This window comes from Puma concolor, chromosome A2 (assembly GCF_028749965.1).
Source record: "Puma concolor isolate L17-30 chromosome A2, mPumCon1.1.hap2, whole genome shotgun sequence".
NCBI lineage: Eukaryota > Metazoa > Chordata > Mammalia > Carnivora > Felidae > Puma > Puma concolor.
In genome coordinates, this window is record NC_141668.1 from 168,695,227 (window position 1) to 168,717,613 (window position 22,387).

Here is a 22,387-nt window from a genome sequence, read left to right on the forward strand (position 1 = left end):
GTCCCACTCCCCAGGCGAACAAGGCAGTGCCAGGGTGGCTCCGGGTGTCTGGGCAGCCGGGGCAGAAGGTGCGCAGCGGGGGGAGCCCCCATAAGAGGAAACGAAATGAGGGGCCAGCCTCTGTCCCGACCCCTCGTGTTCCCGGGGCCGTTTTGCAGGCTGCGGGCCTGGGTGGAGGGGCCACCGCACCGTAGGGACAGTCCCCAGGGGCGTGCCCGAGCGCGGAAGCCCCTGCCCCCTCCCACAGGACCCGACACTATGACCCGTCCTCATGCCCCGCCCTGGTCCCCCCGCCCCACGCTCCCCAAGGAGCCCGGGGAGGCCCAGCGCTGGCCTGAGAGGGCAGGGGCCCAGCTGGGCACTGGCCCCAGAGCACAGGGCAGCCAGGGAACGTGACAGGGGCACCCCGACAGCCCCAGAGCCTCTTCTGGTCCTGGGCCCGGGCTCCAGCTGTATCTACTGAACGTACACCCCCAGCCCGTTCCCCCGGGCCCTACAGAGCCTTGCGGGAGAGACAGATACAGCTCTGATGAAACAGAAACGTCCCGGCACCCCACACGGACAACAAAGAAGGACGGACAACAGAGAAGGGCGGTCAAGGCCGATGCGACCAGGGTGAGGGGACACGGGCATCAGCAGAACGCTCTCAGGCCAGGAGGACACCAGGTCCCTTCTCCAAAGAGGCCAGCAGCCAACTGGGGTGCCCGGGGGGCTCAGTCGGCTAAGCACCCGACTCTTGATTTCAGCTCACGTCATGATCTCACGGGTCGTGAGTTCGAGCCCCACGTCGGGCTCTGTGCTGACCGTGTGAGCCTGCTTGGGATTCTCTCTTTCTCTCTCTGACCCTCCCTGGATCACACTCTATCTCAAAAATAAAATAAACGGACAGTAAAAAACAACAACAACACCAACAACACCAACAAAAAGCCAGCAGCCCTGAGAGCCTAGGTAGGGCCCCCCTGTGAAAGAAGAAGGGGTTGCCCAAGGACGCCTCCCGGTCCCCGCCTGTCCCCACGGAGTGGCAGGGAGGCCCCTGAGGGACTCGAGGCCCCGGCACGCGGTCCCTGGCAGGCAGGCAGCAGGGACGCGTGTGCACGTGTGGAGGGCGCGATGCCGCCGTCTCTCAGGACGTGCCCGGGTCCGCCCCGCGCTGCCCTCACCTCCCCGCACACGTAGGTGACCACCCGTCAGAGGAAGCAGCAAACAAACTCCCTGGAAGGAGCACGGAACACAGGAGGCAGAGGGAAAACGGACTCGAGAAACACCTGCCTCGCGAAACATCCGGTCCCAACAGTTTCCTTCCGTCTAAATCAGCAAAAACGGACTCCGCCGGTACGTGAGCTTACCACAGGGTCCCGGGGTACCAGGGCACAAAGGGGAAGCTCAGGGGCCGAGGAGTCAAGAGCGAAGGAAGGCAGAGGCGCAGACACGGTCCACACAGCGGACACAGAGCCCGCAGCCGCCACGGCACCAGGCACAGAAAGCTCAGGAAGTGTCCAGGCCAGGGGTCCAGCCAGGAAAGCAGAGCCCGAGACAGTGAGGCAGAAGCAACAAGCAGGGATGACAGCCGCGGAGGCCTGACGGGGCTCCGGGCAGAGCTGTGCCGGACGGCACCTCGCCACGCCTCCCGGCACGAGGGACACCTTGAACCAGAAGGGCTGCCGTCCCAGGAAAGTACATGTAGGCCAAGGACAGGGGCAAGGCAGAGGAGGCCCACGCCCACCGCCCGGGGCCCCCGCGACAGGGCGCCTCGATGGGGCAGAGCAGGCAAGAAACCGTCCCCTGACGGTGGCCCGCTGGGCAGAAGGCCCCCGGACCTGCAAGAACCCAGGACCCAGGGTTTCCGGCTGAAGGAGGCTACAGGGAGAAGCGAAGCTAACGGGACAGCAGGGGCTCGGTCCCCAACCCGGAGGAAACGCCGTGTCCACACCGTCTCGCGTACGATGAACAAAATCAAGGAGGAGGGCGGGAAGGAGACACGGCGAGCCCGCTGCCCTCGGCGCGTCCTTAGGCTGAGATCAAAGGCGCGACCCTCACCGCGAGAGGGACCGACACTTGCAACAAAGCCACCCAGAACCAGGCAGGGGCGGGAAGGCAAAGGCATCACTCTCCTCGCCGCAGCCAGGGGGCAGCACACCCTGGGCCAAATCCCGCCCGCCGCCTGCTTTCGCACAGCCCGAGAATCAAGAATGCTGACCGCTTCTTGTTGGGGTTTCTGCGCTTTTAAATGGAAAAAATAACAAAAGAAGATTTCAGGACAAGTGAAAATTCCACGGCCTTCCTGTTTCAGTGCCCCCAAGTACTGTTTTTACTGGCACGTGGCCACGCCTCTCGGTTTACAGGTTCCCAAGGCGACAGAGCCGGGTGATGGGACAGAGACTGCCCCCCCCACCAAGGCTGCCCCACCGCCTGGCTCTCTGTGGAGGTTTACAGACCCCTGGGTTGCAAGAACAGAGAAGCGGGTGTCCTAGATGGAGAGGCAGTCGTACGGGCAGCGACGGGAACTCCAGGCAGACAGGTTACAAATCCTCCAAACTACCGGGTGACCCGAACACGAAGAAACCATGGTTTTTATGGTAAAACACAACGCAGACCGTCCTCGTGTGTTTGCTGTCACGCACAGCACGCCCACACACATATGTGCGCGCAGGTGTGACCTGCGCGGAAAGGGACGCGGCGCCCGGCGCCGGCTCTCATCGCCCGCCCTCGGCCAAGCGCCGCCGCCCCCGGGGCTCGTCCCCTCCACCGGGTCCCACAGGGACAGGGGCTGCGGAACTCATTTGTGACGCCGGGCCCACAGGAAGAACTCCGTAACGCTGGCTGAAAATGAGGTCAGAGCGGCCCCGCGGACCCACGAACGGGTGCCCGCCGCCCCCAGACACGGTCACGCCAGACCCGGGGCCGCGGGGCACACGCGGGGCCGAGGCTGGTGGAAAGCGGCGCCGGGCCCAGGGCGTCACCCACCTTGGCCAGGCCCGCCCGGTGGGCTCCCTGGGACTCGATGTAGGCCACGTATTTGTTGAAGTCCTTAAATTCTTCCATGGTTGGGCGGAACGTCATGATTTTACAGCTCGGGTTCTGGGCCCCGTGATCCTCAGACCCCATGGCTGCAGCTGAGGGACCGTCACACCTGCGAGGGAAGGACAAGAGAGCGTGAGCGTGTCAGTGCCGCCACCGTTCCCAACACGCTAAAGATACCGCGACCCCGGGAAGACAAAGGCAGGGCCCGCGCAGGGAAGCCAGGGCCAGAGAGGAGCCTGGGAACAGACTCCATCTCCACACTGGCACAAAAAATCAAAATGACTTCAACTAATTAAAAACAGAGGCGCCCTAGTTCTCAAAGCCAACGCACCACTGGCGGCCAGAGCACTAATTTCAAAGCAAGGGCCCTGAGAAAGCAAGGCTGCCCTTCTGGGGGATTTTGGATCCAGGTTCGCCAGCATGAGCTTCGAATCGACGCGTCTACCTCGGAGCCGATACCCACGCCCGCGGCAGCCCGCGGCAGAGGCCCTCGGAGGTGAGTGAGGCCGTGTGTGGGTGTGCCCTTCACGGTGTGCACCCCCGAGCCAGCAGGAGAACCCCTCCCCCGGGCGGCCCCACTGTGAGCGGCGCATGGAACACTCGAGCGTTCCAGGGGTTAAGGGGACCCAGCGAGGCAGCCGGTGGCCCATCCCAAGCAGGGAGGGGCTTGGTGACAGACTCTGGGGAAGGGTCCCTATTGTCAGATTAAGTTCTCCAAACTTGAGGGACAAAGACCAGCCTCCCTCCAGGATCTGAGAAAGGTCGGAACCCAAGTGCACACAGACCTGAGAACTTGGAAAGCAATTAGCCAGACCCCCCACGTAAGGAGGGGCAATGAGAAAGAGGGGCAGGAAGCCCGCCGATCCTGGAAGGACACGACACAGCCTCCCCAAAGGCACTCCCCTCCGCAGGCACTAGAGGGCAGCACGAGCCCAGGAATCTCTGCTCGGCCCTCGGAACCGGCTGGGTAGGTTCTGGGGCCCTGAGCACCCCGTCACGTGGCCGGGGGGGGGGGGGGGGGGAGGTCATCACTGTCGCCCCGTGTGCATAGCAAGGTCCAAAGCTTTTCCCTGAGGGGCGGCCACAAAGCTGAAGTGTGCATGGCAGGCCACAGACACCTGTGACAATAGGTGACAGCAGTCCTGGGTGGGATCACAGGGAACCACCATGAAAACGTGGCTGTATAAAGGGAGAGGGGTTGTCACCAACCTTCCTCCAGGGCAGCTATAGGGCTCCAGCCACAGCCGGGCTGCCTGCCCAGGAGACCGCCCCCTGGAGCCCTGACCAGCCCCATCCCGGGGACTGAGCAGCACGCAACCCCAACCCAGCCCAGTCGCCTGCAGCCAGGGCCTGGGACCCGAATCCCCACCCAACCCCCGCCCTCTCCCCTCCAGCCCAGAGGCCACGGTGCAGGGCTCGCTTACACTTACGACTTCTGTTGCTGCACAGAAACACAGGGTGTGTCTGTCCTGCGGGAGCCCGTGGCCCTGGGGGTGGGGGCGGGGGTTGGGGAGACCTTGACCGGACCCTCTTGGAACGTCGGCACGGACTGAGCTGTGCAGGGAGCCGCAGAACGGGAGACTGAGGAGACCGCCCTGTGCGGGGACCTCACCCCAGACACCAGCTCTAACACCACGAGGACAGGCTGCAGCTGAGGCTCATGGGCCTTTGTCTGCCCTCAGCCCACAGGCCACCCCCTACCCTGCCGCCCCCCACCCGTCTCCCACCACCCTGCCACCCCCACCGCGTGGCGCGGTGAGACCTGGGGATCCTGCTGACCACCCAGCTTGTACGGATAAGCAACCCCGCCCCCCGCTGGACACGACCACCCGGCCACGGCCGCGGGTCCTGAGCCCCCAGCCCGCCGTGGACAGGGCCCAGGCTGGCTGCCAGCGGGCACATTAGCACCCAACAGTCCCCAGCCCTGCTGTTCGTGACGGACGTGGGTGACCCATCCGCTCCACACACTAAACTCGTTTTTCGTCGTTCACCGAGGCCACACGCAGGTAGGTGGCAGGGCCCGGGTTCCCACACCCGACAGCTCCCGCTGGTGGCTTGGCCGGTGCTGGCCGGCAGCTCCTCTTCCTGCCGGGCCAGCTCGCGGGTGGCCTGCGGGGGTGGGCGCACCGGTCACCGTCAGCCGTGTCCCCTCCAGCGGAGGCCGCCTCCGGCCCCGTCCGCCAGCCGGCACCGACGGTGGGAGAGGACACCGGGCGGTACGCCCGCCATCTCGCCGCGACCGGCCTGCCGCGGGCAGGGCGGGGGCCGCCTCGGGTCCTGCCCGCACGAGCTCCCTCGCGCTTCGGAAATCACGTCGCGGAGACGAGCTTCCCGTCCGGGAGGCGGAAAAAGCAGATGACAAGACGGCAGGCGGGTTTTCGGCACGCCCTACTCCAACCACCACCGTCCTCTCGATTCAGCCCGGCGGTGGATTACGTGTGATTTTTCTTCTGTCTTATTTGTGCCTTTCGAAATGAAGGTTTTGAGTAGGTAAATATAAAGAGGAAAATTAAAACGGTCTCTAATCCCAACACTCCATACCCTTGACACGTTCTTTGAAGGCAGGCAAATAAAAATCATACGTGTACGTACTTACGAAACGGAAAAGGAATCTCACCGAACAGCAGCCCTGGGCCAACCTTCCAGTTTATTGGAAACATGGGCCGGTGGGGAGGGGGAAGGACCACCCTGAGGGAACTTGCAGAACGGTCCAGAAAGAGCGGTGGACTCTTTACAAGTCGGCGCCAAGCCGAAAAGCAGGCACGCTGACAATGAACTACTAAAAAGACACAGCCCAGTAAAAAAATGCACAAAGGACATTTCTTCAAAGAAAATACACGCACAGCCAACGATCCCATGAAACGCTGCTCAGCATGATTAGCCATCAGGGAAACGTAAACCAAAACCACAGCGAGACATGCTACACCCCCACCAGGACGGCCGTGAGAAAAAGGACGGACGATAACAAGTGTTGGCAAGGGGGTGGACAAAGTAGAACTCCGACACACGGCTGGTGGGAACAGAAAGCGGGGCAGCCGCCGTGGAAAAGTCCGGCGGTTCCTCAACAAGTGACTGTAGAATTTCCCAGGTGACCCAGCAATTCAGCTCATAGACGTATGCCCAGGGGACGGGAAAACGCGTGTCCACGCAAAAACTCTTACATCCGTGTTCAGAGCAGCGTTACTCACATTGGCCAGAAGGTGGAAACCACACAAGTGCCCGCTGACCGTTGCACAGATACGCACAACGTGTCCCCCGCGCACAGCACGTCCCTCGGCCACGAGCAGGAGCGACGCGCCGACACCCAGTGCTCCGCGGACGGACCCCGAACACACGACGCTCAGGGAGGGAACCGGACAAGAGGCCACGTGGGGTGTGGGTCCATGTGCGTGAAACATCCAGAACAGGCTCCTCCACGGACAGGGAGCAGATTAATGGGTTTCGGGGGCCCGTGGAGGGGGTGGGATGACTATTGATGGGGATGGAGCTTCTTTTCTGGGGCGATGGAATGTTCTGGAATTATTGTGGCCTGGTGATGGTCACACAACTCTGAATACGGTAGAAACCGTGGAACTGTATGCTCTAAGTGGGTGCGCTTTATGTGTGAATTACGGCTCAATAAGGCTGTTACTACCCCCCACTAAAAATAAAGTAGAGGCGAGCGGAGGGTGGCAAGAAGGAAAGGGGAGGAAAGTTCTGCCCTTGGAGAAACCACTGCAACGGGCTCAGAGACGTCGGCGTGCCGTGACGGAGGAGCCAGGCTTCAGGAAGACGTCCGGGGACCATTGCGGAAATCCGGACAAGGGCTGGATGTCAGGCGGCACGAGGGAACAGCGGTTCGTCTGGGGGTGCGGTCATGATGCCGGTGACACTTCAAGACGCTTTGTTAAAATCAAACGGGCGTGGCAAGTGCGACCGCTCGCTGCCCACTGGGCCCTTCTCACGCTGTTTCCCGTCAGGGCTCACACACCTGCCTTGCTGGCCTGGGCCGCGGCCGGGCACGCCCCTCGATGGGGACCCCCCCTTGTCCCGGTCTCCCGTGCTGGGACGCGGAGGGCCGTTCCTCTGGGGGACACGGGGCAGGGAGGGGATCTGACTTGCAGCCGTCTTCAGATTTGCTTCCCTTCCATGCTCACAAAACCACACAAAACTTCTCATGCTCATCAACTCCAAAGGCACGAAGCTGTCATGTTTCCACTCACTCTGTACAGCCCTCACGGACGCAGCCCGGGGCCACCCACCTGCCGCTGGGGCCCGGGCGCCGGGCATCCTCCTTGGCCGACCGGGGAACAGGTAGTTTTAGGTCCTGGAGCTGGAAGTGGCCGAGTCGGGGACAGACAGACAACAGCACAGACTGGTGAGCGAGGACTCTGAAGACAAAGCCAGCGTGTGACAGGACAGCACCGGGAGGCGGGGGTCTGTCTGGCCAAAACCGAATGTCCAATTCAATCAGGGTGCAAATCACACGGAGGTCAGGGGCGAGAGAAAATTCCAGGCAGAGGGAAGAATCTTGGCGATGGCAGGGAAAAGGTGAGTGGACGGCGAGCCGGGAGGGCCACGTGGTGGGGCGCATGCTATGTTGGGTTGACCGGGAAGCCCCTGGGAGTTTAGGGCAAGGGCACTAAGGGGTTAAAGACCCCATTAACATCCTGAGAAAGCCCTCTCTGGCCGTGGGAAATGGACTACAGCCAAGGCCGGCCTCGTGGGCTCAAGACCCAGGCAGTCACCCCTGGCCCGGGTTTAACACTCGGCCGTTGCCCACTTGAAATTATTCCATTTTACATTTTTTTAAAGTTTACTTACTGAGAGAGAGAGAGAGAGAGCAGGGCAGGGTCAGAGAGAGAGAGGAAGAGAGAGAATCCCAAGCCGGCCCTGCCACCATCAGCCCGATGTGGGGCTCAAACTCATGAACGGTGAGATGGTGACCCAAGCTGGGATCAAGAGTCAGATGCTTAACCGACTGAGCCACCCAAGTGCCCGAAATCCTTCCATTTTAGACCGAGAGGCCTAAGGGTCTCACTTCGTCCTGGGCCCGACAGGCACTACAGTCAGGCCCGGCTGCAGGGGGCCAGCGTGGAAGCCGGCAGACAAGGCAGAGCCAGGGACAACAGTAGAGTCGAGGGGGCTGGATGATTTCAAGGGCAGAGGCAAGGGTGGGGAAGGAGGAACCAAGGGCAGGGGAGACCACTGGCCCGGCCGGCAGAAGGTGGGGGGGAGAGGCAGGTGGGAGAGGTTTGGGTAAGATTGTGGTGGGCAGCAGAATGCCCCCCAGACGGCCACGTCCTAGTCCCCGGGACTAGGACTGTGTCCCCTTCCACCATAAAAGGGACACTACGGAGCCTGACCTGGGGATGATCCTGGATCCTCATGAGAGAAGAGACAATGCAGGGGCAGAGGCTGCACGGATCCAAAGAAGGGCCCGCGCCAGGGAAAGCACCCAGTCCTCTGAAGCTGAACAAGATCAAGAAAATCACTTCCGGGGGTGGGGGGGGGGCAGTGGGTATCTGGGTGGCTCAGTAGGTTAAGCGTCCGACTTCGGCTCAGGTCATGATCTCACAGTCCGTGAGTTCGAGCCCCGCGTCGGGCCCTGTGCTGACAGCTCGGAGCCTGGAGCCTGCTTCAAATTCTGTGTCTCCCTCTCTGTCTGCCCCTCCCCCGCTCACACTCTGTCTCTCCCTCTCTCTCTCAAAAATAACTAATCTTAAAAAAAATTAAACTTTATAGCAGCGCTTTCAACAATAGCCAGATTATGCAAAGAGCCTAAATGTCCATCAACTGACGAACGGATAAAGAAGATGTGGTTTACAGATACAACGGAATAGTACTTGGCAATGAGAAAGAATGAAATCCTGCCATTTGCAACAACGTGGATGGAACCGGAGGGTATTATGCTGAGTGAGATAAGTCGGTCCGGAAAGGACAGATACCATATGTTTTCACTCCTATGTGGATCGTGAGAAACTTGACAGAAGACCGTGGGGGAGGGGAGGGGAGGGGAATAAATAGGTACAAACAGAGAGGGAGGGAGGCAAACCGTTAGAGACGCTTAAATACAGAGAACCGGGGGGTTGATGGGGTTGGGGGGAGGGGAGGGTGGGTGGTGGGCATGGAGGCGGGCACCTGTTGGGATGAGCCCTGGGTGTTGCTGTATGGAAACCAATTTGACAGCGAGTATTTTCGTTAAAAAAATTAAAAAAAAAAAAAAAAAAGAATCATTCCCTTAAAAATTAATTAATTAATTAAAGTACGTTAAAATAAGTTTTTAAGGGGCGCCTGGGTGGCGCAGTCGGTTAAGCGTCCGACTTCAGCCAGGTCACGATCTCGCGGTCCGTGGGTTCGAGCCCCGCGTCGGGCTCTGGGCTGATGGCTCAGAGCCTGGAGCCTGTTTCCGATTCTGTGTCTCCCTCTCTCTCTGACCCTCCCCCGTTCATGCTCTGTCTCTCTCTGTCCCCAAAATAAATAAACGTTGAAAAAAAAAATTTTTTTTAATAAATAAATAAATAAATAAATAAATAAATAAATAAATAAAATAAGTTTTTAAAAAACAGGAAAGAAAATCACTTCTGCTCCGACGTCTCCCGAAGGAGCCACCTGCCGACGGCTTGATTTCTGCCTGTGAGACTCACCCAGAAGTGTGGCCTCCCAGGCATGGGAGAGAATCAAGTCACCGCGAATCCCTCAGGATTTCCACTCGTGTGACACCCCCACCCCCCGTGAGGCTCCCTCGGCTGTGGGAGCCACGGCCGCCTCACAGGAGGGACACCCTGGAACCCCCGTCCCCTCCGCCCGTCCAAGCACAGCCCGACTTCTGGCTGGGGGCGCCCACCTCCCGTCCCGGCGGCCCCCCCAGACCCGAGCCAGGCCCCGCCACCCGTGCAGAGGCAGGGCGACACCGTGAAGCCAGAGCCAGCTGGGCTGTGCACCGGGTTTTTTTCCCTAACAGGCAGGGCGGCCCCGAGCCTCCTGGTGGGTTCCCTGGCTGCGACCCGCCTGACCTCTCACAGAAAGGAGAGTGTCCTCACTGCGAGGCCCAGAGCAGAGAGGCACATATGCCGACCATCGCGGGGACACACGCCCCCATGGGCGAATTCCAAGTACGTGAAGTTTATCTCCGTCAGGTTATTAACGTCTTTCAAGTCGTTTGCTCGGGACCCCGCATGCCGCGGGCCTTCCTGGCCTGATGCCCTCCCGGCCACCCGGGACCAACGATCGCAGTACGTAAGGGCAGCGCCCGGCTGTCGGGGGCAACCCCAGGTAGCTCCTCCCCACACCCCACACCCGGAAGAGGAACAAGCATCGTCAGCCCAGGGATGTGTCGCAAGAGGGCGACGTTGGGCAGGGCTGCCCGGGGCTGCCTGTTTGGGTCGGGGCCTTTCTCTGAGTCATGGTCACCTGGGCCCGGGGAAGGCCTGGCACCCCACCCGGGGGTCTTTCAACGCAGGGACTCGTGAGCTGTGGGGGGAGACACCGGCCGACCCCGAGGAGTCCTCGGCCACCACGGGCCCTACACGGCCTGGCGCCCTCGTCCGCCCGCAACCCCCACCCCCCCCCGCCCCCCCCCCGCCCCGCCCCAGCTGCCACCTGGTCAGGAGCAGAAGGCTGTCCCCACATCTGGAATCCAGCCCCAGGACAGAAGCCCCCTGGATCCTGATAAAGGGGCGCACTGAGCCCCGGAGGCCTCCCCGCAGAGTGGGAACAAACACGTGAGGGGTGGGGCCCCCACAGCCAGTGAGCAATCCGCAAACCGGAACCAGAGGGGAGAGGATTGCTCCGGCCCAGGACGCAGCCTCAGGTTTTCTGACTGAAGGGCTCAGAGACTGACCCTGACGGGTTATGAGGTCGGATGGCAGACGTTTTCCAGGATGTGGATGGGGGGAATCTGCACCTCTGAGGTTGTGATATGTAACATGCCTGAAAGTATGTCCTCTGAGCAAATGTGACCTTACGATGAAGGTTAACTGTGAGGAAATATAACCTTGAGAAATACTTAACTACCCTTGTCTTGGGAAGTAGCTGGGGCTCCATGAACATGATGTCTGAAAGTTCCCTGGGAACCCCAGTCCTTCTCGGGGAGGCCCATCCCCTGCCCCAAAGGGGCCTCTCTCCCCCCAACCCCTCACCTCTACCTGCCCCTGCCAGGCTCCGGGCCAGGAGGTCTGGCCATCGGATGAAACGCCCAGTGACCCCCAGCCAGCCTGCCCCCACCTCGGCACAGCTCCTGCTGGCAGAGGACAGCTCCCGAAAGGGGGCGACGGCAGTCAGGTCCTGGAGCGCAATCGCTCCCCAGGAGGGGCCTCTGCGTCACCAGGACTCGAGGGGGAACCTACCGCAGAGGTGACACAAGAGCCCCCTCAACCCCCCTCATCTGGTCCCCCGTGTGGGCCCGGTGCTGTGTCACTGTGTCCCACAAGCGGCTGCAGAGAGGGCCAGGTGCCTGTGCCTGTGGTCAGGGTCCGGCAAGGAAGAGAGACTAGAAAGTCCTCCACATCCTCCTCCTCCTCCTCGGGGAGCGTCAACTAGGCCCCAGGTTCTCCGCGAGGCACGGGCACGATCCCTGACCTCACAGAGCCCGCAAGCTGGGGACCCGGCCGACCCCCGTGTCACAGAACCCTCACCCTGCCTGCCCTCGGGCCCACGGCACCACACGTGGGGAGGGCTCTACGTGCGGGCCTCCAAGCAGCAGGAGAGCACTGGCCGGCGGGAGCATGGGGCCCAGGAGGACGGCTGACCAGGGCGGACAGCGGGCAGAAGTGCTGGGCACAGCCCGGGACGACACGGACTCCACAGAGGATGCCAGACTCGATCGGCCTTGGTGCCACAGAACCGGCCCGTCCAAGATGGCCACAGAGACAGAAGGGGACCGAGCGGGCAGAGCGCCTCCCAGAGGCAGGACGCCAGGAGGCCGGGGCGTCCCCTCTGGAGTTCCCTGCCTTTTCCGGCATCCAGGAGCAGCGCATCCCTGGCCGGCGGCCCGTCCTCCACCCTCATAGCCAGTGGCACAGGGTCCGCCCACGGCTCTGCCTCCGGCCCTCCGGCCCCCCTCGTACAACGACCCTGGTCGTTGGCACCAGGGACCCCAGATAATCCAGTAACATCTCCCATCTCGGGGGCCTTCAGGTAACCCCGTCTGCCAAGCAAGTCCCTCTTACCACGCGGGGGAGCACACACACTGCCAGGCTCCCGCGAGCGGGCTGCGTGCGCCTTCGGGAGGCACTACTCAGGCCGCTCAGGTGCCGTGTGAAAAGTCCATCGTGCAAAGAAAGAAACAGTCCCCGTGTCCCTCCAACCTGGGTGCTTTCTGCTGTGGGGCACATCTCGGGAAGACCAGCACATCCGCCTACGTTCACCCAGACAGGAGCACAGTTTCTAGAACGCCGGAAACAGGACCGGGCTACCAACGGTGGTCCGCAGGCCCTGTTGTCCCCGAACCTAAGCAGACGTGGACAGCGGCCCGGGGCCACGGAGCAGAAAGAGCCGCTCTTACGCGGCAGGGTTAAGATCCCCAGGGACAGCCAGCGGCGGGGGCCGTGCAGGCGACCCCCGCTGACAACCTCGGCCTGCAAGTTCACGGTGGCGCTAGCAGGCCCGGGTATGGTGGCGGCTGTCCCAAGAGGAGCTCTTGCGCACGGCTGGGGGGGGGGGGGGGGGGAGATGGGAAGTGGCACGGCCACTGTGGAATGCAGCGTGGCAGTAACTGAAAAGGTGACACAAGGGCTGGGACCACGTGACCCAGCAACCCCATGCCTGGTGTCCACCCAAGAAAAACAAAACACACGTCGGCACAGAAACCTGTAGTGAACGTTCACAGCAGCATCGTTCGTAACACCCCCAAAGGGGAAAGAACCAAAATACCCATCGACTGATGAACAGCTACACACGGTGTGTCCCCCACGCGTGGGAACGCGATCAGCCAGGAGCCGGAGTGAGGCGCCGCCAGCCCCACCCCCCCCAAGGACGGACCCCAGACACGCGACGCTCAGGGAGGGAACCAGACCCGAGAGGCCAAGCGGGGTGTGAGTCTGCGTGGGTGAGACGTCCAGAACGGGCCCATCCAGGGACAGGAAGGGGACTCGTGGGGGCCAGGGGAGGGGGAGGGACAGTGACTGCTTCACGCACGGGTTTACATTATAGGAGGGGTTTCTTTCTGGGGGGATACAACACCCTAGAATCAGATGGTTGCATAGCTCTGCATACATACTAAAAAATCACTGTACTGGGGCGCCTGGGTGGCTCAGGCAGTTAAGTGTCTGACTTCGGCTCAGGTCATGATCTCAGGTCTCATGGGTTCGAGCCCCACGTCAGGCTCTGTGCTGACGGCTCAGAGCCTGGCGTCTGCTTCGGATGCTGAGTCGCCCCTTCTCTCAGCCACTCCCCCACTTGTGCTCTCTCTCAAAAATAAGTAACATTTAAAAATATATAATAAAATTTAAAAATTTAAATAAAAATCCCTGTACCGTACACTTTAAAGGGTGACTGTTACGGTATGCGAATTCTGTCTCCCTAAGGACGAATTTTTGCAAAGCCCAAGGTAGCCTGCTGGGGACCTGCCAGACCACAGGGAACTGGTCTGCTTTCTCTCAAGGATTCTAATCTCCCTGAACGCCCCAGGCCTTTTGGAAGAAGGAACCAGGAGTCTAAATTCACGTCTCCCCCTCCGCCAGAGAACCTTTTCAGTCGTGGCGCTCAGTTTCTTCAACTACAAAATGGGCTGATCGAGGGAGAGGGCACGTCAGGATGACCGCAGCGAGGGACCACTAAAGGTTAATCTAACCGCACGGAACGAGGTACGCACACAGAACATGCCCCACTGATCTGGGTACAAAGAGATGGCCACGTTTTGGAGATGTGGCCGTCTTCCGACAAAGCACAAGCTTTAAGAGTAAAAGCAATGCCGTCGGGAGACACAGAGGAGATCGTTTCCGAACCCGTCCACGAAGGCCTGGCCCATCCGGCCCCGGCAAGCGACAAACTAACCCAGACCAAGGCCGACACACCTTTTCTGTACAGGATCACACGGTAAATATTCCCACCTACATCCTCGAGCTCGACTCTCCATTCTCAAGCTCGAGCTGACAGAGGCGATCTGTCCAGGCATGCCGCACTCTGCGTGCCGATAAAACTTTACTTGCAAAAACAGGCAGAGGGCCAGATCGGTCCACCGGCCAGTTAGCTGACCCCACCCCCAGATGCCTGAAGTCCACCCCTTAAGCAACAAAACCTTTTCTTCACCTCTCCTACGGGGGACCTGAGTTCCACTGCCCACCTCCCTGATTTCCTAAATCACGACAGAGCAAAAAAAGCCACACTCCAGACCACGCTTGGCCCAATTAGCTACACGGCCTGGGAGCCCAACACTGAACACGAGGTAGCCATTCTCGGGGCACCAGGGAAAGCCACCGTGGGATGGCCAGGAGCACACAGGGCTGTTCGCCCCACACTGGCCAACCCCCTGCCGCCGGTCACCCCTCACAGGCCACGCCCGCTCTGTAGATGTGAGCCGGGAGATGATGAGGTTGTTCAATCTCTTATGAGCCCACCATTGGCCCACCATCTGAGGCCACCTCTTTAAAACCCTCTGTCCCGGGTTTATTAGAAAAGTACAGGAGTAGGCAGAATGCCCGGAGTGAACACCCGCAGCAGCTGGGCAACGCGATTCTTTTCAAGGTATTTTATCGTATTGTATTCGTAATTTTTTAATGTTTATGTATTTCTTGAGAGAGGGGGAGGAGAGAGACAGACAGACAGACAGACAGTGTGAGTGGGGGAGGGGCAGAGAGAGAGGGAGACCCAGAATCGGAAGCAGGCTCCAGGCTCCAGGCTCCGAGCTGTTGGCACAGAGCCCGACGTGGGGCTCGAACCCACAAACGGCGAGATCGTGACCTGTGTCCAAGTTGGACACTTAACCGACGGAGCCACCTAGGTATACAACAGCCCAAAAGGTATTTTAAAGGGGCACCTGGGTAGCTCCGTCATTAGGCATCTGACTATTGATTTCGGTTCAGCTCATGAGCTCACAGTTTGTGGGATCGAGCCCCATGTCAGGCTCTGTGCTGACAGTGAGGAGCCCGCTTGGGATTCTCTCTCTCCCTCTGTGTCTCGCACATGTAGGTATGTGCACACTCTCTCTCAAAATAAATCAAGAAACGTTTTTTCCTAAAAACAGCATTTTAAGGGGCACCTGGGTGGCTCAGTCAGTTAGGCACCCGACTCTCGATTTCAGCTCAGGGCGTGATCTTGCGGTTGGGGAGTTTGAGCCCCACGTCGGGCTCTGCACGGACAGCACAGATTCTCTCTCTCCTTTTCTCTCTGTCCTTCCCCCCCTCCTCTCTCCCTCTCTCTCAAAAATAAATAAACTTAAAAAAAAAAGTATTTTAAAGCAATTCTCCATTTTTAGAGCCCCCCCCCCCCCCCCCCACTTCTCCACTGTGACTGGTCACCATTTCCTGCAGGGAGTGGTTTGCGGTGAACGTGCCCCTGGATGAGCCAGGTCCTGATCCACATGACGCAGATGGGGCAGCTCAAGCGGGGCGATGCCGGCATCCCCCGAAATGCGCCATGGCGAGGCGCAGCACTGTCACTCGGACGCCGAAGGACGGGAGCGCAAACGTGAGCGCCGGACTAGAGGAGGAGCGGCCAGCAGAGCCACCCCGAGGGTTCTGGGCTCCTCTGTGCAAAGGCTCCCGGGCCCCGGACAGCCCTGAACTCAGGGCCAAACAGCAGCCGCCTTCTCCCAGCGTGCGTGCAGGCCTGATGGGCTGCCCCGAGGGGAGCCGCGGCCTTCCGTGCCTCGCTCTCCTGTGGCCACCTGGGCCTAGGGCCCGAGCACTTACTTCAGAGTCCCGGTCGTACTGGAGAGCCAAGGCCGCGGAGGACAGGTGCCCCGTAGCTGGCAGGGGTTTCTATCAGGTCCCGGCAAGGGTGATGGTTCCTACGGTGCACAAAATAAAAGCACGATGAGCTAAACGGATCGCATGCTTAAATCTCAATTCCAGACTCTACTCCTAACAGCTGCGTGTAGCCCAAGGATACTGCCTTTACCCAGACATTTCCAAATCCTTGCCAATTTGCAAGAACAGTAAAATCATAGCTGTAAGCACTTTCCCCACTGAAGTCCTGCAACAACTGCCCGTTTTAGGCTCAGCCCCTAAAAATCAGTAGCTGACGAAGTGAGGGCTCCATGAGACAATCAAATTAAACCAAAGGAGCTTCTGGAAACCTTAAGATTCAGGCAGTTCCTCAGAGGTTTATAAGAAGTTCTGCCTCCTCCAAAGCCCCCCAGTCAGAAAGGCACCCCTCCAAGGAGGAGAGTCACAGGGACAACACGTATGTCTGGCGACCAGTGATGACACCCCCGGCAGGCGGAGAGCACAGGCAGAGGACAGAGCAGGGGCTGTACGGGGCCAAGACCCTTGGAGGGCAGGGTCCGAGCCAGTGAATGCACCGCTGGGCACAGAGACACCCCAACACTATTGAGTGGACACAGGACAAGACTCCCAACCTTCGGTGTAGCCCCGGCACCTTGGACAACCCGGGCTATCAGCTCTCCCGGATGCTCCCACGTTTTCTCTTATTTTTGTCGGGTTTTTTAAATTCCTGAGCACGACCCCATTAAACAGATCACACCGTCTCTTCCCAGGTCAGACCCCCGGGTTGAAAGCGTCAAGCTGTGGGACTGCCCGACCTCGGCTGCGCCCCTCTTCTGGGCAAGGTAAATAAACTCCCGAGGCCTCCCCGGCCTGCCCCTGCGCCCCGCGCAGCTGCCTCCCCCTCCACAGCCCCGCTAGCACCTGCCGGAGGCAAGGCTCAAGTCTGAGGACCCCTCCCTGGAGGTGTGGCTGGCAGAGCGCAGCCCCCAGGATGTCCACGCCCTCAAGCCCTCATCCCTGCAACCTGAGGCCCCGCTCCCTTCCGCAGCAGAGGGGACTCTGCAGGTTAAGGACCTTCAGGCGGGAAGATGACCCTGGGTCACGGGCGGAGCAGGAGGGTCAGAGAAGGCGACACGACAACAGGAGCAGAGGCCGCACCGTCACACTGGGAAGGAGGAAGGTGGTGCCCCTCGAAGCCGCACAGGCAAAGAACGGACTCCCGCCGGAGCCACCGGACGGAGCCGCCCTACCCACGCCTCGGCGGCAGCCCCGTGACACCCGTGCCCGCGTCCTGGCCTCCCGATCGGGGGCATCGGTGTGTGCGGTTTTCAGTCACGAAGCGTGGTTCCCCGTTACAGCGGCCCAGGGACACTCACACGGTGGCTTCTGTGTGCATTTCACGGATTTCAGGGGCGTGGAGAGATCTCTTCACTTCCACTGACGGAGCGGACTCTAGGCCGCGAGCTGCTGGCCTCGGGCTTTTTTGCTCCTGTGTCGAGGGGATCACATGTCTCCCTCCTCGCTCCTGACCGTCTCTGCACGGGCTGTTCCCACGTTGGACATGGGCCACACCCACCAGCACGTGGTCTGAAAGGCAGAGACCACCAGGGCCCGTGGTTCTCAGCTGGACAGACCCAGCGCTGCCGGGCCACCAAGACCATGGGTCCTACTACCCTCCTGCTCTGGGGGACAACGGCACTGACCCCCGAGCTGGGAGGCCGGGGTCGGGCCCCAGTTCTGTGGCCACAGCCCAAAGACAGCCTCTGTCCACCCTGACCCATGTCCACAGTGACCAAGGGGCCAGGCCCACCTGCCTCCACTCCTCCTTCAGGGGCCGCGTCCCCTACCCACCCCCCCCCCGCCCCCACATGGCTGGCCAGCAGCCACCCTGGAGGTGCTGGGATGCCAGAGCCTGGCCTCAGGGCCCTGAAGCGTGGGCTGGGCACAGTGACAGCCTCCCAAACAGGACAGCATGGGAACAGGGAAGGGGGTGAGCTTACAGTGGAGACACTGGACGGCCCACCTCAGCCGGGGGACCGAGGCCAACACCGCGGTGACAGCACGCACCCCCGGGGTGGTGTCAGGGGGAGGGCGCTTCACTCGGGGGGTTCTCCTCCCTAAACCCATCGCCCCAGTCTCACTACGAGAAAAGCCGCAGACGCACCCAAGGAAGGGCCTTCTAGAAAACCCCTGCCCGGGCCTCTCAAAACTGTCACGGAGCATGGAGCTGAACAGAGTGCGGACTTTACTTACTAAGAATGTATCAACATTGGTTCATTAACTGCAACAAATGCTCCAGCCTGAGAGGAGGTCCCAGTGGGGAGACCATGTGGGGTGCGGGGAGCACTCTCAATTTCTCTGTCCCAGCAAGATGCTTTAAAAAAAGAAAGTCTAAGTAACGTTTTTAAAGAAAAACAAAACAGAAAGGCCCAGGCAAGGCAGGCTGGGTTTGATGCTTCCTGTTGCCCAGGCTGGCCCGGCCCAGCCGCTGACCTCACTGTGGGCCCCGGGAAATCTGGGGCGCTAAGAATAGAACCCGGGAAGGGAGTCCGGTTGCAACAAGGTAAGAGCCTGCAGTGGCGACCTGAGACATCAGACATCGATGTCCCTAAAAGGCACCGTCTGACCATCCCTCCTTTAAAAAGGCACAATCTGACCACTGGAAGAGGCTGTTACTCTGACCGCGGGCATGCAGGGGCTGAAGCAGCAGGCTGGGTGGTGTTCGCTTCACCCCCCGCCCCCCCCCCCCGACCCTGCAAAGGGCAGGCAGGCGGGGCCAGGAAGCAGCAGCAGCAGGAAACGGGGAAAGAGCCAGCTGCACCTCAAGGCTGAGGCATTAGGGACTGCCACCACCTGGTGGCCTCTCTGGGGAACCCCCTGCTTGGCTGGGTAAGGAACCCCTGAGTCCCCTGGTCCTACCAGCTCTCAGCTGTCCAGGGCTGACCCTCAGGGTAGGTCTGGAGGGCTGGCCCACACCAGACCACACTGCCCATTCGTGCCCTGGAGCTGGGCCCGGCTTTTGGGAGGCAGAGCGCTGACTGGGCAGCCTCGGGGCCAGATGGGAAGGGAGCCCTCACCTACTCATTCGGCTACCTGGCCAGGAGGACCAGACGCCCAACTCTGCCTGCCCGTCCATGGCCACAAGCCCCAGGTGGCCCTCAAAAGGGGCCTGGCATCCCCTGCTCTCCACCCAAGCCTACAGGGGCTGTTCGTGACCCTCACAAGGCAGGGAGACCCCCAAAGCCTCAGAAGGTCCACCGACCTGAACACACTATCGTCAGATCAGTATGAACTCCGGCTTTCTGAAAAACGTACATATACAGACAGGTGGACGCAGAAATAAACACAGACGCGCACGGAGGCATGCGTGGGTTCGGATTCCCATTTCCAAGCTCTGTCGACTGACAGGAGAGGCCCCGACACCCAGCTCACCGTTCTCAAATACCATCCTCCAACGTGGAGAGGTGTCCTATTCTGGGGCTGAGGCAGGAAATATACAAGGTGAGCCGAGAGAGCATCTCCAGCACTTCGGAGGAGCAGGAAGGAAGGCAACCCTCCCTAGAGGGTGTGGTCACGAAGGAAGGACACAGGACCCCAGTCGAGGAGCGCCCGATGGCCAAAGCCAAGGGCAACTGAGGCGACAGAATGGTGACGGTGCCAGACTACCACGCGCAGGACAGAATAAATGCTCCTAAATCTTCACTGGCGCAAAATTCGAAACATACCATAAATGAGGGAGAAGGGGCCACCCTCTTCCACAAAAGAATTCCAATTCACAGATGGAGAAGCAGCCAGACTAATACGAAGTCACAGTAAAAACCAGCGCAGGGAGATGCCCAGCAGGTGCTGCAACGGACGGGCACAGGTGTGAGAGGAAACAAGGCATCTGCACAGTCTCAAAGTCCCGAAGGGAAAAGCAGCACCTTTCCCTGCAGACTCCCGGGCGGCGGCACCACCGTAACCGTGGGATGGGGGCTGACATCACCCACCGGCAAAGAGACACAGCGGCTGGCGGCGCAGAGAACTCAGCGTGTCCCACACCGCGTGACTTGCATCCGAACCCCAGAGAACACCGGGCACGAGGCAAGTTGAGGGATGTCCGGCAGGATCCCCGACCAGCGTTCTCCAAAAGCATCGAGGTCACAAGAGATCAGCAAAGACGGAAACGGTCCCAGCCCCGAAGAGCCGGAGGTGTGATGGCTAAACGCAATACAGGGTCCCGGGTGGGGCTCTGGGGCAGAACGGGGACATGCGTGTGACAGCTGGCGGAATCCAAATAAAGGCTGTGGTTTGGTAAATACTCTCGCTCTGTGCTGCCTGCTTCGTGTGGGTTATTCTGCAGTTATGTTCCATGCTAGCAGCGGGGAGGTGGCTGAAAAGTACCCAAGAACTCTCGATGCTGTCTTTGTAACATTTCAATCCATCTAAAATTGTTTCCAAATAAAAACTCAAAAAAAAAAAAAAAAAAAAAAAGCCAACCTTTACCTCTGTCCTCTGAAGCTCCCTGCACAGCAGGTTTTAGCTGGAAGAAGAGAATGGCTGTAAAAAGATCCAGACCGATAAGCGAAGAAAAGCAAGCTGACGCCACACTGCAAGCTAGTTTCAGGACCCACGGAAGACCCAGCCTGCCGAACCCAAGTTTCAGCTCCTTCCTGTCTGCAAGAGGCCAGGAAGCGACACGTCTCATCGATCTTCCCATACTGGCCAAAGACCCTCTTACTCACAGCCTCGCACCAAACCCTCCGTATCCTGAGGGACACTGAAACCCAACTGTGGACGTCGTGATGGCTCAGTCAGGGACGTGGCGGGCACCCCAGGCTGTGTGGATCCCGACGAAGAAGGGTCTGGTCTCGTTACGTGGAGACGTAAGAACCACATTACCTTCCTTACTGCCCACCGCCAACAGCAGACACAACTCAGGATGACAAAACTTACAGTAAACTAGACAGTGTGGCACCAGCACGAGGACAGACACAAGAGATCAACAGTCCAGAAATAAATCCACACTTGTGTCTTAATTGTTTATTTCTTGTGCGACAGAGAGAGAGTGCTCGAGCATGAGCAGCGGAGGGGCAGAGAGACAGGGGGGACAGAGGATCCAAAGCAGGCTCCGGGCGGTCAGCCCAGAGCCCGATGGGGGCTTGATCTCATAAACCGCGAGATCATGACCTGAGCCGTCGAGAGGCGGACACTCAACCGACTGAGGCACCCAGCCGCCCCCGGAAATAAATCTGCACTTGTAAAGCCAGCTGATTTTCCAGGAGCTGCAAGACCAGTCGAAGGGGAAAGAACACTCTTTTCAACAACTGGACACCCGTGCGAGAAAGAATGAAGGTGAACCCGTACCTCACACCACATGCAAAACTCACCTCAAAATGGATCCTAGGTCGAAACGCAAGAGCTCAATCTATAAAACGCTTAGAAGACGACACATGAATTAATCTCTGTGACCACGGATTAGGCAATGGTTTCTAGACGCGACACCAACACCACAGCCACAGAGCAAGGGAGGAAAAAGGAGGCCAAAACCCCAGAGAAAGTGGTAACAGGGCAGTCGGGGCCTGTTCCTGAAGTGATGACACTTTTCACACTATGTCCTCTGTTTTCACGAACTTTCTCCCTGGAGAGCATGGTGGTGTCGTGGGGACAACCACAGGCTCCAGAGGCCTGGGTCAAGCTCCAGTCATGTGAGCTGGGGCAAGTTCCTAACTGGGCCTCAGTTTCCTCATCTGTAAAGTGGGGTCACCATGTTAATGCCCTACTCGTGCAGTTGTGGGGGCTTAAATAAGGCAACCGACATAAGCACTTGAAGGAGTCCCTGGCACACTGTAAGCCCTCTACAAACGGCAGTTGTTACGGGCTCACTCCGCCTGGGGCACCTGGGTGGCTCAGTCGTTAAGCGTCAACTTCAGCTCAGGTCATAATCTCATGGTTTGTGGGTTCGGGCTCCGCACTGGGCTTTCTGCCGTCAGCGCTGGATCTCTGCCCTCACTTCTCTCTGCCCCTTCCCTGCTTGTGCTCGCTCTCTCAAAAATAAACATTTTTACAAAACAGTATTTATTTCCAAAAAAACAAAAAGCATCCAACTCTTGATTTCGGCTCAGGGCATGATCTCGCTGTCTGGGGTTCGAGCCCCGAGTCAGGCTCTGTGCTGACAATCAGGCTCGAGCCTGCTTGGGACTCTCTCTCTCCCTCTCTCTCTCTGCCCCTCTCCCACGCGCTCTCGCTCTCTCTCAAAATAAACTTAAAAAAAAGGAAAACAGAGGCTCCCTCGGGGAAAGCAGGCAGATCTGATGACACGTGGGGTGGCAAGACACCCTCACCGACCTGTGCTCCCGGTGGCCACGCGGGGGGTCTCTGAAGGGGAACCTGGCCACACCTCTTTTTTAGAAGACGTCCACCTCCTACCAGCCAGCTGCCTTTAAGTTCAGGACACACGGTCTCCCCGTCCGCCCAGACGCCTCTACAGGACCCTCCTCTGCAGGGTCTGGAGCATGAAA

The 22,387-nt window shown here is 59.6% G+C and overlaps 1 protein-coding gene and 1 long non-coding RNA gene across 9 annotated transcripts in view; one reads left to right on the forward strand and one right to left on the reverse strand.

The window, feature by feature from the left end:
- The window catches only part of KDM4B (lysine demethylase 4B), a 135,638-nt gene that overhangs the window by 84,652 nt on the left and 28,599 nt on the right, over nucleotides 1-22,387 (reverse strand). For 6 of the 7 annotated variants that reach the window (XM_086699404.1, XM_086699403.1, XM_086699401.1 and 3 more), the window contains exons 2-3: nucleotides 15,852-15,949; nucleotides 2,965-3,130 (exon numbers count right to left, since the gene is read on the reverse strand). In XM_086699404.1, the coding sequence (XP_086555530.1) occupies nucleotides 2,965-3,105 (141 nt within the window). In that variant the 5' untranslated portion in view covers nucleotides 3,106-3,130; nucleotides 15,852-15,949. The remainder of the gene's footprint in view (nucleotides 1-2,964; nucleotides 3,131-15,851; nucleotides 15,950-22,387) is intronic. The other variant, XM_086699399.1, reaches the window with a different exon arrangement.
- On the forward strand, nucleotides 12,680-15,978 carry LOC147583851 (uncharacterized). 2 transcript variants are annotated; one of them, XR_015248566.1, is made up of 3 exons: nucleotides 12,680-13,048; nucleotides 13,683-14,037; nucleotides 15,471-15,978. It is a non-coding gene; the product is annotated as an uncharacterized LOC147583851 (long non-coding RNA). The 2 variants fall into 2 exon arrangements; XR_015248567.1 differs by having other exon boundaries at nucleotides 12,680-13,034.